The 17728-nt window shown below is 39.6% G+C and overlaps 1 protein-coding gene across 3 annotated transcripts; it reads left to right on the plus strand.

Annotated features, from left to right (window-relative positions):
* The first annotated feature begins 2166 nt into the window (after window positions 1-2166).
* Window positions 2167-17119, plus strand: SLC25A51 (solute carrier family 25 member 51). Of its 3 annotated transcripts, XM_054584637.1 has the most exons (4): window positions 2169-2289; window positions 2787-2814; window positions 5938-6062; window positions 12913-17119. In XM_054584637.1, the coding sequence occupies exon 4, from the start codon at window positions 12954-12956 to the stop codon at window positions 13845-13847; it is 894 nt and encodes a 297-aa protein (XP_054440612.1). In that variant the 5' UTR covers window positions 2169-2289; window positions 2787-2814; window positions 5938-6062; window positions 12913-12953; the 3' UTR covers window positions 13848-17119. The 3 variants fall into 3 exon arrangements, with proteins under 3 accessions (XP_054440614.1, XP_054440612.1, XP_054440613.1); XM_054584638.1 differs by lacking the exon at window positions 2787-2814; XM_054584639.1 differs by lacking the exons at window positions 2787-2814; window positions 5938-6062 and having other exon boundaries at window positions 2167-2289.
* Window positions 17120-17728: the final 609 nt, after the last annotated feature.

Consider the following 17728-nt stretch of genomic DNA (forward strand, 5'->3'; position numbering starts at 1 on the left):
CAATATGAATAAAGCTAGAGGGTATTACGCTAAATGAAATAAGTCAGACAGAGAAAGACAAATACCACCTGATTTCACTTATATGTGGATTAAAAAAACAAAATAAATGCACAAATTCATAAATACAGAGAACAAACTGATGGTTACTAGGTGAAGGGGTGTTGAGAGCTGGGTGAAAAAAATGAAGGGATTAATAAGTACAAATTGACAGTTACAAAATAGATATGGGGATGTAAAGTACAGCATAGGGACTATAGTCAATAATATTGTAATAACTATAAATGATGCCAGTGGTACTACACTTATGGTGGGGGAATCACTTCATAAGTTACCTAACCACTATGCAGTATACCTGACACTAGTATAACATTGAATGTCAACTGCAATTAAAAATGTAAAGAAAAAGAATGGGTGGATGTGGACAGAGAAATGAAAAAGCTAACTTTATGACATTCTGAATCAGAAAACAGAGGGTTTTGATTTCCAAAATTCATAGGCCAAAGAAAAGCCGATTAAAGATGTGGAGGTTTCTGACAAGGAACTAAAGCTGGAGGGCAGAGGACTGCACGTGGCCTGCAGCATAAAGGAAACAGACTGGCTCAGCTCGACAGGAGTGTTCCCGCTGGCCTGGGATGTCCCCAGTTGTGTGTTTAATTTCAATCTTTTCCTCCTTTTCAGGTTTTACCACAGGAGAATAAACTTCCATTCTTATTTCAAATGAATTATTTATGCTTATGAACATGCTGGATGACTGCCTGGTTTATTTATTTTTCAAATAATACATGTGAACAGGAATTCACACAAGACAGGGCAAACATAATTTAGAGAAAAATGCCCTTCCAACTGGTGCCTGATTAATCATTCCAAACCAGTGTGTGGGCTTGTCAGTATCCTGCCGAGTCCCAAATCTATCTCAGCACACTAATTACATGCCAGGTGCCTGCGTCTGACAGTCAAGATTTGCACTATCAGACCCTACCACCTGACCTTTACAATCTTATCTCCTGCATTATGACTTTCTCTATGAGTCCAAATTCCACTCTTTCATCCTCCAAGGCCCCAGTTCAAACACCTCTTACCCTATAATGCCAATCCCAGCTCTCTCTCCAAGGGCACAGCCTCTTGTGCTTCCCAATTTTCAGTCTTTTGTTTTTATATCCTTCATTCGAATCTAAGCTCCCCAGAGAGAGCTTAGGCATGGACAATGGCACACAATAGGTACCTCATGAGTGCTTGCTGAAATTAGGTCGCATGGTCTCCCACATCCCAAAATAGTTAAGCAGGGCAGCTCAAGCAGACCACACATTTTGGAGTCAGCATCTACAAAGTGCTCTTGGGGGAAGGAAAGCCACCCACCTAAAGCACATACATACCCTAATGCTTCACTCCAGTGGAGGCGCCTACTGACATACACTTCACCTATTTGATGACCCTCCTGAAGAGCCTCTCCTCTCCAAACTGACCTTTCCGTTTCCTTCAACCCTCACATCTGCGTGCCTTCCAGTTTACAAGTTAGAATCAGACCATTACTCCTAGTAATTCTTATAAAGGCCAGAGGATGTATGCAAGGCAGGCATTACTTTTCGGACAGGGATCTGGGGCTCAGGGATCAGTGACCTGCCCAAGGTCACTCCCAGCACGTGTCAGGACTATTACCTGACCTCGGCCTCCTAACTGCTGATGGAGTCCAAGACCTGCCAGCTATCTGAGGTGGAAAGGAACGGGTTTAAAAGTGATTTAGATGTCCTAAAGCACAGACAGGTGTTCTGTAAACTGTGGCAGCTGACAAAGGCCACTCCGAGGGTTTGATGAAACTAACTAAGGTAGAAAGGGGTGTTAGGTAGGGCACGTTCAGACCTTTAAGGCGCCCGCCTGCTTCCCAATCACAACTATCAATTCCACTGGTCCTCCGGCAGGCTGCACAAGAGAGAAAGCGTTGGCTGTTTGTGGCACGGCAAGGCCACCGTACGGTGCCAAGGTTACTGATTTAACTTACGAAGGCCCAATGCCTGACGACATTGGGTGTAATGGGTGACCCTCTCTACCTGTCCTGCAGCGGCCAACTTGCTCCAGGATGTGGTCGGCATCTCCTGATTCTTGCGATTTTAAAGGAGGGGCGTGGTGGCGGCGGTGCCTCCCTCACGTGATAGAGCTCTGACGGCGCAAGCGCGTCACGCTACGCCCCGCTAACCGGGGGTCGGTCAAGGTCTGCGCCTGCGCGGGCTCGGCAGCTCGCCGTTCCGCCGGCTGGCGGCTATCAGGCTTGGAGCTGGGCGTTCGAGGCTATGGGTGAGTGCGAGAAGAACGGAAGAGGGAGGCACGGGGTTTCCCCCAGCCTCGGTGTGGAGGGCGTGGGCGCACGGAGGAGGGCTTGAGGAGGCCGCCCGGCCGCGTCCCTTAGCGTGCTCCTACTGCGCCCCCAGGACGCGGGTTCAATTCTCCGCCCCCGAGGTTCGCGCCTCCCGGCGTCCCCGCCTGTCCAGGGGCTTCGCTGGGCCCGGGACGGCGCCTAGCCGCCGGAGCGAGCTTTTCCCGCGCAAGAAGGAGGCTCTGCGTTCTTTCGGGCGCGCCCGGGGCCGGAGGTGCCTTGCAGCGCGCTCCAGCTGCAGGGCGGGTTGTGGCCGGGCTCTGCCTGTGCCCTGGGAGAAGGGCGGTGCTGGGAAGGCGGGAGGGCCCCCGCCCCGCGGGGTTTGGGATTCCGGACCGCAGACTCCATTGAACGTCGGAGACGGAAGGGGCAATCCTGTCCAACTCCCTCGCCTCCTCTGCCCGTCCTCTTCTCGCAGATTGGCCAAATGGACGCCTTGCAGAGAGGTAAGTTCAGCCACACAGCCAGACAATGCTTATTCTGCGACACCATGTTGCTTCGCGTTGTGCGAGACTCAGTGTACGTGCTTTTGGGGGGGAGGATGTGGAAGGGAGGACGGTATAGTTAATTGTAAACCTCTGTCCCTATTATTTGGTATTAAGCTTAGCTAGATGGAGTATGTCGATGTCTCAGCTACAGTTACCCTTGCGGCATAATTTGTGTTTTTCCCCTCACAGCTGTACACAGCTGGTCTTAATTCACACCTTCTGTTTCTCTACCTGTAAGCTGCGAAGCACTTAAAATAAGGCTAGTGACCTTGCCACTTTGAGCATCCTCTGCCCTTGCTTTGAAAGGATTCCGTAAAATTAAAAGGTGCAAGGACTGGTCACGTCCCCTAGTGGCTCCAGAGCAAAGGTTAGGCACTTTGGAGTCACCTTTAGTGCATCTGAGGGAAAATATCACAAGCTGTTAGAGAGGAGTGGACTTGTCTGTCCTTTGGTAGTAAGCCCAGAAAAGTGGGTTTTTAAATTGCAGAAATTGCTTTGTATTTATAATAATAAGAGTGTCGTAACTAGGACTAGAACCCAGGTTGATCTTGTTCTGACTGCTGAGTCAGACCTTGGATTAACCCGAGTTCACATCCTTTGAGAATTATAGTCGCCTTCTCCCCAGTTTTGCACAAAGACCTTTGTGCTGGGATCACATCTGCGTCCTGTTTATCTCTTTGGGCTGTAAATTACAGTGAATATTTAGACTTTGCACTGTTTTCTTAATGCAGGAAAGTTTGACACTTGCAGTTGCTTGAAAGTCAGCTTCCTAATGTTGAGATAGGTTGTGTTTTAGGGAGTGTAAAGCTATGGTAAATGAATTTTGCAATAAATAGTAAAAAAAAAAAAAAATTATCCATGTTAAAGAATTTAAAATGAGACCAATTTAGCAAAGAAATTTAGCCATGTTCATAATATAAATAAACATACAAAATTTTAAATTTTATTTCCCCAGAATACTATGCACATTATCCTTCCTCCTATTGCTAAATTAAGAACCTATTCATACCCTCCTGGTATATAGGATGAAACTAGAGGGAAAGCATTAAGTCTGTGAAGTCTGGGTTTTGTTACATTCCTCTTTCCTGTGTCCAGGCTCTTTTTTTTTTTTTTTTTTTTAAACTGAAGCTCTAAATGTACAATGCTATTCTTAAAATTTCTTACAATATTTCAATACAGTGGTCAGTACAGTGGCTAACTTCTGTTTAATAACAACCTCGTTATTACTAGGAGCCATTACAAACTGAATGAAATAAGTTTAATTGCAAAATTTTGGAAAGTAATGCTAGTACCATTCCAGTAAGAATTAAAAATGAACATAGGCAAAATAGTGTTGTTCGGGCACACAAATAACTTGGTCTGTTATCAGGGAACATACATTGTTAAACAGCTTGTAGGTAGCAATGTTAGAATTTAAAATATGTTGTGTTCAATATGCACTAATGAAATTTTTTCATTCATAAATTATCAGTGTGTTATTGTGTAATCATATGGATGTTAATCTGAATGTTTTTGTTGATAATGTTTAGTTCTTAAACTGAAGAAAACAAAGCATTAAATAGATATCAAGCATTTCTTTGCTACTTGTAGTACAGTATTAATAAGAGTTTTTAAACTCAGGTAAATCAGCTGAAACAGGAAGAAATAAGGATATAAGGTTAAATGATTAATAATTATCAGGCTATATTCTGGCAAACTTCTTAAGCATCTATAAAAGTTTGTGTTTTTTGTTTTTTTTTTAACTAAAAACGACATTATCTTCTTTAATGGGTTAAGAGCACAAAATTTAACAGTCAGAAGGTCTGTTTTTTAAAAAAGGTAAAAAACTGTTTGTTTTTTTCTAGTTCTCTAAAGTCAGATATATATACCCACCCACAAAAATGGTGTGTGAAAGCAAACTGTCATACATAAGAAGTCGAATCCTGAATTAAGGGAAACAGCTGTTGAAACAGAAATGACAACAAAGTCAGCAACAGGTTAACAATTTTTAAAAACTGAGTCTTCAAATGCATGGCACAGTGCTATACTATATAAAGTTAAAGTATTGCTAGATATAAAGGAGGAAGTCTATAGCTTTTAGCAAAAATGCTTTTCCAGAAAAACAGGCAAAACAACGCTATCAGCAGACCAAGGAGAGGATAAGAATTTCTCCTTCTCATATCTGTGCTAGACTATTCTGTTTATCCAGAATGGACTAAAATTTCAGACCAAAATGGACATTTTTGACTTTTTTTTTTTACTCTATCCATTTAAAGTTCTCAGTTTCTTTCCCCCTTTCCCTGTAATTCAGAATGATCCAGCAGAAAGATGGCTAATTTTAGAATTGGCTATTTTACTCGGGGGAGGGGTGAGAATGTCATAGAGCCTGGGTATTTATGCTCATATGCATCCATGACTGGTGCCCAGTTTTTGCCAAAAACTTAGCAATGGACTTGGTGAATTTGGATTCCCACATTTGCTTTGTCCTCCCAAAAATGAAGGTGAGCTTGTGGAGGGTATATTTGTCGCTGAACCTTTGAGACTGAAGGACAGTTGTGAAATGTCAGGTTCCGTTCTTTTTGGATCTTTCCTGTGGGTCGTGAGAAAGATGCTCTTCTGAGCATAAATAAAATAAAGCATGTGATACCACACACAAGCCCAAACAGGCTTAGACTCTGGAAAAGGGTGCATATACAGTCATCCCAAATCAAAGCCACTATCGCAAAGAGACAGAAGATGCTACAAATGGCAAGATGTCCATCAGACCAAAATTCCCCACAGAATATCTTAGAAAGTAAGAACAGTTTTGCTGAAAGAAAAACGTATAGCCTTAAACACTAAAATTATGAATCAAAGAATAAATAAAAATAAACGTAGACAAAGCAGCAGAAAAGTGATGATCAAGAGGAAAAACATTTAAAAACTGAAAAATCTTAAAATTGGGAAATGCTGGTTCTTTGCCCAGAAAGGAAGAATGTAAACTAGATAAACTGACTACCCTGCTCAAGGAACACTATAAGTACATAAGATTAGATGTATTTAAAAAAAAAATAGCAAGTGCTTTATAAGACTATATAAATAAACCAGAATTTTCTTTTAAAGGACATCCAGCTATCAAAATTGACTCCAGAAAAGGGAACCTAACAGACCACTAACAATGGAGGAAATTGAGAATGTTATCAAAAAGCTACCATTCCTCAAAACACCAGGCCCAGATGGTGTTACAGGTGAATTTGTTTTGTTTTGTTCTGTAAGTATAGTTGGTATACAATGTTATATTACTTTCAGGTGCACAATATTCAACATTTACATACCTTAACACTACAGTGTGGTCCCCTCAGTAAGTCTAGTAATCACTTGTCACTGTGCAAACTTACCACAATGTATTACTGGCTATATTCCCCTTCTACAGGTGCATTTTTTTAACTTTGAAGGAAAAGATAATTTTGATAAGAATTGAATTGTTCAAATCATAAAGATGGAAACATTAAGATTCCTTTTACAAGCCAGTTGAACATTGGTACCTGTGCTTAACATGATAGTAAGGAATTGAAAACTTTGTTATGAATAATAATGTGAAGTTTTAAAATAAAATATTAGCCAGTGGTATTTAGCAATACGTTAAAAGACTATTTCACTATGGTGAAATAGGATTCATACCCATATTACAAGGGAGAGTAATTACAAACAAACATGCTAATGTATGTACCAAATAAATGTATCAGAAAAGAACAATCATGATAGTTTATCCTTGTTGACACCAGTTGTGTCCCAGACTCCTCTCCTAGGTGCTTTACAGTAATTAACCGGCCTGTGAGGTAGGTAACATCCTGATTTTATAAATGAGAAAACTAAGCTGTGGAGACATTGAGTAATTTGTTGAAGGTCACACAGTAGCTATATGGTGGAGCCAGGATTTGAGCTCAAGCAATTAACTGTAGCTCTTAAATGTTAACACTTGGCTCTGCTTCCAGGATCCATATGATGATCTCAGTTGCTTCCTAAAAGCATTTGATCAAAGTTCAAGATAGATTTTGGATTTAGTGTTTCTGGAAAGGAGTGGAGGTGGAGGAACTTTAGTAAAACAGGAGTAATGTACACTCCCTTCCCATGTTTGAAAACTCTCTAAGAGGCCCTATTCTTAGGTGGTTATTAGTATTAGAAAAAATGGAATCCATTTGTATTTGGAACTTAATTTCCTAGTAAACAGAGGTGGGCAGAGCTTGCAGTATAATTGCAGATACTATACAAATTCTTAGAATTATTGCAGAATGAAGTTTTATAGTTCTTAGCATAATTTGTCAGATGAAATTATAGCACCAAAAAGACATGCTTCACTTCATGTGTACAGCACAGCCCTAAAGGTGGGAAGGGATAGACCATAAACAAGGGAATATAGAGTGGGAACATTTCTGTGTCATGATAACTTATTTCGCTATATAAATTTGAAACTGCTAGGATTTGAATTTTGAACACTCAGATGACAGGAACTCCCTGTTTCTCAAACCAAAAGCCAGTATCATGATTAACAGTAATCCCTAGCAGAGTTCCCACAGATGCCAAGAAAAATATCAGGATGTTCACTAGTACTATAATTTAATTTTGTTAAGGAAAGTAGAAAAAAGAAAGATACATGTTATAAAGAAGGCAAAACTCATGAAACGTATTATGTGTAGTGGAAATTAAAGCAGATCCACCAAAAACAATGAGAAATAGAAGATTTGGTAAGTTGGCTGGTTCTAACCTTAAAAATAAAAGAATTGGTACCTTTTTCATATGCAGATAAAAAGCAGTTAGAAAATTAATTGGAAAAAAAATAGCCCATTCATAATAGTGACCAAAAAGGTAAAATACCTAGATATATTCAAGATCTATATGAAAAATTCTAAATGCCACTAAGGTTTGTAAAAAGATGTAAGTGAATAGGAAGACATCATGTCATTGTAAAGTAAGGTTCAATTTTGGAAAAGTTCTTCAAATTTATAGTCATTTTCACTATAAAATACCAAGAAGATTTTGGGAAGGAATAACAACAAAAATACTGTAAAGTTTTATCTGGAAAAGTAAAAGAGCCCATAAAGCTGATAATTCTGATAGAAGAGTAGAAGGGGAAGCCTTACTGCGTAATGAAATCTGTTCCGATGCCTCAGGAGGTTAAAGCAGTTGCTGTAAGGGAAGAAATAGTAGGCCAGTGGTTGAGCAGAATGGAGCGCAGAAATAAGTACAAAGTGCCTGTGGGTATTTAGATTGTGCTCCTCTTATCTTTGCCTCACTTTTTAAACTGAAATTCCAGAGAGATTACAGAACAGATAATTGAAGCCATAAAAGTTGTGGAAGGAGGCATAGATTACTTGTTTAAAATTTTAGAGTAATGAATAATGAAGGCCTTCCAAGAAGGACGCAAAACCTAGAAGCTAAGATCAATAGATTTAATATCCAGTTAAAACTCTCAGTATCATAAAAATGATACAAAGTGGGGAAAGTATTTGTCACAATTTGGTTAATACAGGGTTGCTTTTCTTCATATGCAAATAAGTTTCACAAATCAGAAAAAACAAAGTACATACAGAAAAATGGATAACATGAAAATCTATAGTGAAATGCAAATAGTCAATTAAAATGAAAAATGCTGGATTTTATCCAAAAATTTTAAATGGCAAAATGACATTTTGTTTCACCCATCACTTTGGCAGAAATTGCAGTTTAATAATACCTGATGCTGAAAGTGGTAGGGAGCTTGGTACTGGCATACACTTAATGGAAATGTAAATCACAGGTTTTCTGCAGGCAGTTTGGAGGAGCTATCAAATTAAAATGCATTACTCTTTGAACCAGCACTCCTATTGTAAAGATTTACCCTACAGATACACTTGGGAGGGTTCAGCCAAGCAAGGTATAGGCACAGAACTGCTCATTGCAGCATTGTTTAAAAGCAAAAAACCAAACGAAAGTCAAAAAAAGTAATCATAAATAGGACATAGATTATAATATACTTACATAATACATGTATATATAATTATATACTCTATTTGATAGAATACTGTGCAACCATTCAAAACACTGGTGTATCTGTGCTATTATTAGGACATTCCAGAATGCATTGTTGAACACCCTTTGTGTTGGTTTTTTTTTTTACTTAATAGTATGTTCTTTTGGTGTATTTTTAAAACGAAGGGCAGGTTGGCAGGAGTGAGGAGTAGTGGAGTCAGTGTGACTAGCGTCGGGCTGGCTAGTGAAGAGGCTGTCTCACTAGTCGGGCCGCAGGTCCAGAGGACGTGAGCCGGGACAGTTTGCCTGCAGAAGAGGCTGTCTATATATTTAACTGATTGAGAATTCCATTTTTCTCTTTAAAAAAAAAAAAGCATCTTTTTAAAATATGTACTTTAATGCATAAATTTAATGTGTAAATTTTTCTAAAATAAATACATTCTTTTATGAATAATTGCCTAAGTGATTCATTTGTTGTTTTACTGGATCTACTCCAGTTGATTTATTTGGATTCCAACTCCAAGGAATCTGGCTTCTCATGATCGAGAGTTGCTGTCATACCTGCCAAAATCAGAAATAGTTTGTCTAAGACAGGTCTTACTTTGATTATTTCAGTTATAGTGGAACCAATTTTCAGAACACCAGGGGACAGTTTTTATTGTCCCTTTATTCCCCATCCATGACGATGCTGAACAGCATTTAGGTGTAGGTCCCACTGCTTCTAGCCCTCTGCCAAAAGTGAGGTTTCCTCAGTGGGCAAAGTGTTTTGCTGCCCGTGGGTGTGGGCATGAAAGGCTGGAGCCCTGGCACCACTGCCGTAGGTGTGACCAGGGACTCAGTGGGGAGAAAAGTTTCCTGACCCCTTTTATTACCTTCCTTAAGGCAGACTTTGGGCCTGAAATGGTGTCCAGTCATAATGCCTCACATCCGAGGGAAAGTTTATCTTTTCTAATAGAAACGTGAGGGCTAGCCAGCTCGAACGCCAAAGTGGCTTTGGGCCAAAATGTGCGCGCATTACATTTTCCTAGTGTAGTCTGTCTTCAGGGAAAAGGACACACAGATATTGGTGTGACTTACTTAAGGAAAATAGTTTATTTCCATTCGTTCCACATAAGAAAGGAAAAAAAAAATAGTACATAGCGTCAGAGGGTCTTGGGATCTCCCTGAGGGTCTCTCCTAGCAGGTCCTGGCCTGATCGTCCATCTTATTTGTCACCCATCCGTCTCCCATCTGTATTATGCTCTGGCAGGACATAACTCAAGTACAGTGATCCCCTTATTCCCAGTTTCGACTACCATGGTCAACCAAAATTCGAAAATATTAAATGGAGAATTTAAGAAGTAAACATAAGTTTTAAATCGCAGGTTATTCTGAGCGGCATGATGAAATCCCATGCTCTCTCCCCAGGACGCTAGTCCTCTCCTTGTCCTGTGTATCCGCGCTGTATACTCTACCCCTCCCACTGGTCTCTTACCCCCTCGGTTGTTAGAGTAACGGTCGTCGTCTCACAGTGTTTGTGTTCCAGTAAATCTTCGTAGCGGCCGAACGCTGCGTCACGGTGCCCGCGTCGTTCACCTCCCTTCACCGCATCATCTCAGCATTGTCTCAGCTCGTGTCACCGAGGAAGAAGGTTGAGCAGTTTACAGTGACGTGTGGCATGGGGAAGGAAAAAACATAACAAACTTGGGGTTTTTTCATAAGTCAAAGACATAGATGGACTATCTTAGTCTCTTTTGGTTTTTTATTCAATATTTATGTATTATTGAAACCCTTACATGTAGTCATGTGTGTGGTAAAAATCATAAAAAGTTACCATCTTAACCCATTTTAATTGTACAGTTCAGTAATATGTATTTACACTTTTAGAAAACAGATCTCCAGAACTCACTCATCTTGCAGAACGGAAACTAACCATTTTTTAAACAATAAGTCCGTGTTCCCCTTTTTCCCGGCCCCTGGTAATCACCATTCTACTTTCTGTCTCTGAATTTGACTGCTTTAGGTACTTCATGGAAGTGGAATCATAGTTATTTGTCCTTTTATGACTGGCTTATCTTACTCAGCATAATGTCCTCACGTTTCCATCCACATGTGACAGGATTTCCTTCTTTTTTGAATATATATCCAGAAGTGGGATTGCTGGATTATATGGTAATTCTATTCTAAATGTTTTTGAAGAATGGAAGAACGACCATAATTTTTTTTTCTGATCCTCACTCGAGGACATTTATTCACTGCTTTAGAGAGAGAGGAAGGGGTAAGGGAGAATAAGAGAAACAGAAACATCAGTTGATTGCCTCCTTGTACGAGCCAGAGCTGGGCGTTAAACCCTGCCACCTGGATGTGCGCCCTGATCAGGATTCAGACCTGCAACCTTTTCGGTCCATGGGACGGAACTCCGCCCAGTGGAGCCACACTGGCCAGGGCGCGCCATACAGTTTTCTATAGTGGTTGCACCATTTTACATTCCCACCAACTGCACAAGGGCTCCAAAGTCTCTACATCCCCACCAATATTTGTTATTCTTTTCTTTTCTCTTCCCCTTTCCCTCCCCCTTCCCTCCCTTCCTTTTCTTTTTTTAGTAGGGGCTAAACTACTGGATATGAGGTGATACTTCTTTGTGGTTTTGAATTGCATTTCCCTGATCAGTGATGTCAATCATCTTTTCATAGACTTGTTGATCATTTGTGTATCTGCTTTGCAGAAATGTCTTCTCAAGTCCTTTGCTCATTGTAAATCGGGTTGTTTAATTTTTTGTTGAGTCATAGTTACATGTGATGTTTTACTATTGAGGAATTTAAACAATTTTGAAATATTTAGCCTGATACATCTAAAATATGAAATTAACATGTTCCCAACGAAAGGTAATTTCTGTGACTATTTCTGAGATACAGGAAGTGTTCTGGATGACCTAACTATGCATCCTTTTGTAGGGAAAGTTGGCTTTAGATGACTGGCGAGAATAATCTTGCCATTTTAAGGAAACAGGTATATTCTAGGGGTAGAATTTTGCCTTAGTTCTACCGAGTGGCCACAGTCTATATATTTAGGCTTCAAATCGTTTTGAGCATGGTCTGTTACAGCCGCTGTCTGTCTCGAGGTAACCTCCCAAAGTCATTGCCATCTGAGGTATGATAGCAGGAACAAGAACCCTAGAGTGTCAGATTTCATTTCAAGATGCCAGCTCCACCAGTAATTAACTGTACCTTGGACAAAGCAGAGTGTTGGTCATTTCATTGGTAAAGCTAGGAAAATAATATTTATGGAGTTGTTTTGAGAATTAAATTCATGGTAATACAGTGTAGAGTACATGCCTTCAGGCCTTCTTCAACCCTGTTTTCCCAGGCTCCACTTCTCAAAGTGCTTGTTTGGTGTCCCTTACCTGTGTTCCCATGGCACATTTGTCATAGAAGATATTACACTGTGGTGTCATTGTTCACCTTGGCGGTCTCCTGTTGAATTGTTAGTTCCTTGTCTTTGAATAATGAGCACTTAGCAGAGGGCCTAGTTCAGAGTAGGTACTGTGTAAGCGTTAGTGAACACAATGATTGAATGCATGTCTTGCTATTTTATTTCTCAGGAAATAAAGGATCAAGTAATCAAGGACTTTGTTTCAGAAGGATAATGATATATACTATTATGTAATGTAGACAGTCTGTATGAGCCAGGCCAGTGGTTCTCCAATTTTTTAGTCTCAGGAACCCTTTACACTTAAAAAGTACAGTGGATGCCAAAGAGCCTTTATGTGGATAAATACTCGTGGTCTTAAAATTTAAAAATATTTGTCAATTTACATTATAGTAACGATAAACTCATGTTACTATAAACACATTTTCATGAAAAGTAACTTCAAAAGAAAATATTAAAGAGCGTATTTTAGAGTTTCGCAAGTTTCTTTAATGTCTGACTTAAAAAGATAGGTAGGGTCTCATGTGCTTCTGCATTCAGTCTAAGTTGTTTTGGTCGAAGTACACGCAAAAAATCCAACTTCACATAGTATGTAGTTGGAAAAGGGGGGATTTCTGGGGGTCCTCTGAAAATACAACACTGTATTTAAAGGTTTACCTACTGTCATTTTATTATTTATAGGTTAAAAAAATCCTTCATGAAGAAGAAAGATCTTAAGCCACATGATGGATTCAGAAGCTCATGAAAAGAGGTCTCCTATCATAACATCTTCAAAGCAAGATATATCACCTCATATTACAGATGTTGGCGAAATGAAACATTATTTGTGTGGCTACTGTGCAGCTTTCAACAATGTAGCGATCACATACCCCATTCAGAAGGTCCTCTTTCGGCAACAGCTTTATGGAATCAAAACCAGAGATGCAGTGCTTCAGTTGAGGAGGGATGGATTTCGAAACCTGTATCGCGGAATCCTTCCCCCTTTAATGCAGAAGACAACAACACTAGCACTTATGTTTGGTCTGTATGAGGATTTATCTTGCCTCCTCCGCAAGCATCTCAGTACCCCAGAGTTTGTAACCCGTAGCATGGCAGCATTACTTGCAGGGACAACAGAAGCAATTTTCACTCCATTTGAAAGAGTTCAGACATTGCTTCAGGACCACAAGCATCATGACAAATTTACAAATACTTACCAGGCTTTCAAAGCACTGAAATGCCATGGAATTGGAGAATATTACCGAGGCTTGACACCTGTTCTTTTCCGCAATGGCTTCAGCAATGTCCTGTTCTTTGGCCTTCGGGGTCCTATTAAGGAGCACCTGCCCACTGCAACAACTCACGGGGCTCATTTGGTCACTGATTTTATCTGTGGAGGTCTGCTGGGTGCCATGTTGGGAATCTTGTTTTTTCCGCTTAATGTTGTAAAAACTCGCATGCAGTCTCAGATTGGTGGGGAGTTTCAGTCTTTTCCGAAGGTTTTCAAAAAAATCTGGTTAGAACGGGACAGGAAACTGACCAACCTTTTCAGAGGTGCCCATCTGAATTACCATCGGTCCCTCATCTCTTGGGGCATAATCAATGCAACTTATGAATTCTTGTTAAAGGTTATATGAAAGAAGTCATCAGTTACATGCCATTTATTAACTGGCTACACCTTCAAAGAAGAAAGCTGTTTGGCCTTGTTCCTAATTGGCAAAATATAAGTTGGTGTCATAAGTTCAGGGCACAGTGAATTATGGGCAAAGCTGTTTTCCTTAAGCACCAACAAATTCAGAATAAAATACTTCAATAGGAAAATTTAAGGGTTTGGGGTTTTGGTTTTTTGGGTTTTATTCTAATTACTACCTGAGAACTATAGGCTGATTTCCTGGTTAATAGCTGTTTTATCTGATGGATGGCTTTTGACAAGGAAACCAATAGCCAAGATGGTCTTTTTCCCCAAAGTCTTTAAACCTTCTCTGTTGAAACATAAGCGGCCATCACCAGCCAGAGAAAAGGTTCTTAAGGTCCCTTGAATTCTCAGGCTTGCTTTTATTACTCCATTTCTTGCTTCTGTGTTCTTAGGAGCTGCAAAGGGTAGTCTTTGCTAAACTTAAGCATGTACACCAGAGGACAAAGGAGCACAAGAGAGAAGAGCTGAATAGGCATAGGCTTTTTCATGATAAATTGCCTGTATTAGATTTTGAAACAAAGCACCTGTTGGGATAGTCATTATCTAAACTATTTCTATTCAGACATGGTAGACTCAAGCAGGTAATGAAAGCTCCCATTTTGCTTTCTAGGTTTAAGGGTTTTCTGTTTAGTTCTGAATATGACCTTAAACCTGTCCAAAACATCCTATGTCAATTTCACTTATAGCCAAAAGATGAGGAGACTTAAATTTTATTACAGGCATTTCATCCTAAGTTTTTGTATTAATTTCATTCAGATCCAACTCTCTTTAGCTCAGTTTCTTTCTTTTAAAGATTTTATTTTTTTAGAGAGAGGGGAAGGGAGGGAGAAATGGAGAGAAAAATCAATTGGTTGCCTCTCATATGTACCCCAAACGGGGACCAAACCTGTAACCGAAGGATGTGCCCCAACCCAGAATCGAACCAGTGATCTTTTGCTCTGCAAGATGATGCCCAACCAACTGAGCCACTCCAGTCAGGGTTCTTTAGCTCAATTTCTTTGAGTTATTGTTGCCAACTTAGTAAACAGCTTTGGATATTTTTTCCCCTTTAGATAGTAGTTTGTCTTATTCAAGTATTCTATTCTCTTGAAACTCCTTTTTTTTAAAAAAACAAAAACAAAAACAAAAAAAACCACTGCCATACAATTTTATTTTAGAAGTCTAATAGGAATCTCAGATTTTTCTCTGGTTTCTAAATGTTTTGGGGGAGGGGGAAAAATCAGGATAGCTTTCACCCACAGTGTTAGCTGCTTTTTTTTTTTTTCTTTTTTAAATTTTACTCTTGGGAATAGAAACTTCTCTTAGGATTTTTACATTTTGGGAACCCAATTTTACCGTTTTATCACTAAAACAGTTTGAGAGGAGAAGACCTAAATAAAGATATTTAAAGGGTTAATTTTAAATTTCTAGAAGTTGATAAAATAGCTGGATAGGTTGATTACTCATGCCTTACCTCACAAGAATTTATATTATCAAAGGAATCAGATTTTAAAATACTTTTTCCAGATAAACAAGGCAAAATGATTCATGTACCAATTGAATAATTAATAAAACAAAACATCTAGAAAAGCCATTTATCTTTTAAAAACCTACATCTGTAAATCTGTGATCAAGACTGCTTTCCAGCATCTGACATAGTAGGTTTCTTATTACTAGTTTTTCGTCATTCTGAGTAATTGCATATGGAAATGTGCACCTACTGACCAAAATAAAATCAAGGTCTCAATTGGTAGTTTACTCAGTTTCTGGGCAGATAGTCCAAAAAAAGATGTTTACCTCTACATACAGTATGGCTGGTCAAATAAACATTCTTCCAACCAAAAGGATTAGAAAGCATAATCAAGTATTTGTTAGGCAGTAATCAAGCTCAGGAGATTTACAACAGCTGTGTTTGACAAGGTACTATAAATGGCAGTTTACTTCAGCAACAAAGGTGCAAATGTAAAAATTGCCGAAAACAATGTCACCAAATAAATGTGAGTAGCATCCTTTGGCCTATCAAATAGTCAATTCAGCATTTGAAGTGGCTCTTTCAGAAATGAACGGCAGTGGTACTGTGGTGCCTGGCCCCCTCACTCATGTGTGTGTCCCTGAGTACTGGGCATGTCTAGGTGCTCAGCGTGTGGCAGGTGTGTTAGCCTGGGGTCAGGTCCTGGCCCTGGGAAAGGGCTCCATGGCCTTGGGTTCCACAGGCTTCCTTTTGTCTATACACTCCATGCAGATGGTAGAAATCTAAGTTCTAAAGCACTTCTGTGAAATACAAGTGAGGTGAGAATTTGAAGGAGGATGCTTTGATTCCTGCTGTCTCAAATATGTGGCATTTGCAAACAATAAATATTTTTAATGGTTTTAACTCATACCTTTTCGGGATTTCTTTGTTTTTACAGCTTTTGAAGACCAAATTGCAAATACGTTACCAGGGATGGTTTTGTGTTGTGCTATATAGATTTCTTAAATTTGACAAATTGCCAACAGGACTTGTCTCTAACAGCTTTGTCTGAACTTTAAGGCAAAATGTGTTAATAAGATTCTAACTATTGTTTTTACCTTCAGTGTAAACTAGTACAGCAATTTTGAAAAGACAAATATGATTGAATAACCATTTGAAAAGCTTTAAAAATGGCCCTTTCTGTTGTGTATGTGACACAGACTGCTCATGAGCACAGGGCACTTCGGTCGTGCCTCCTGTGCTTCATGCCCGGTGTTACGGATTCCATAATTAACACACACTGAGCGACATGCGCCCTCAGGACTGCACCACAGAGTACACATAACCTCTGTATGGTGGCATGTTCGTGTTGGAGAGTAGGTGGATGCTTTTGTCTCAGTAGTCAATATTTATCTTACCTTACAGTTTTATTATCCCCTGCCATATATTGTGAACTGTGTGGTCGAACAGAATTGTGCAATTACAGTCACCGAAGACCTGAAATTCCTTAATTACAGTGGTAATACTCAGAGAGCTGTGCAGACATGTAAGGGAATAGGAGGTGGTAGACAGGGCGTATGGAGTGGGATCTAGAGGGCTTCAGGGTAAGCCAGCCCTGTTGACCAGTGCTGGTTCACTGCAGATGGAGTGTGCAGCGTGGAGGGTATGCAGTCAAAATGAAGGCGAGACAGGGGATCACTCCTGAAGAGAGACTTGATTTCTTCTAAATTAAAATGCTATCTCTTTTCCCATGCATATAAGTGCATATCAAAGACTTGTACGGGCATTCTAAAATTTGAGGCTTTTAGTTTTTCATGCTTTTTTTAGCTTAATATTAAATATTTGCATAAACAGCTCCCAAATTGTGGGGCAGCCTCTACATGTTCAGTTTTAAAAGTTTCATTGAAAGTGGTTAAGCAATAAAGCTGTTTTTGTTTGATATTTTGAATTTTGCAACTATGTGAGTTTAAATGAAACCTGTTAAATGTTTCAGAGTTAACATGCTTTTTTTGGTAATTCTTTTTGGAATAAAGTTGTTTTTTTTTTTTTAAAGTCCATTTGGTGTTCTCTTGTGGTTGGGTTAGAGTTAGTTGCATACTTGTGTGTGTGCTAAATTGATCTATTAGTTTTTTGTTGATAATACGTATAGCACACTACTTTGACTATTAGCACCTTCACCTGATGACTGTAGATTAAACAATCCTTCATTTATTCATCTTTGATCAAGAGGAGTTCCAGTCCTGGCCAGTGTGGCTCAGTTGGTTGGAGTGTCATCATGTAACCAAAAAGTTGCAGGTTCCATTCTCCATCAGGGCATATAGCCTAGATTGTGGGTTTGGTCCCCAGCCCAGTTCCAAATGGGAGGCAACTATTGATGCTTCTCTCTTGCATCA

Source organism: Pteronotus mesoamericanus, unplaced genomic scaffold, assembly GCF_021234165.1.
Source record: "Pteronotus mesoamericanus isolate MK-2021 breed Mesoamerican mustached bat unplaced genomic scaffold, CSHL_Meso_final contig_78, whole genome shotgun sequence".
NCBI classification, from domain to species: Eukaryota; Metazoa; Chordata; class Mammalia; order Chiroptera; family Mormoopidae; genus Pteronotus; species Pteronotus mesoamericanus.

Coding starts and splice junctions, on each gene's coding strand:
- SLC25A51 (XM_054584639.1), top strand. CDS start 12,954: ATGATGGATTCAGAAGCTCATGAAAAGAGGTCTCCTATCATAACATCT.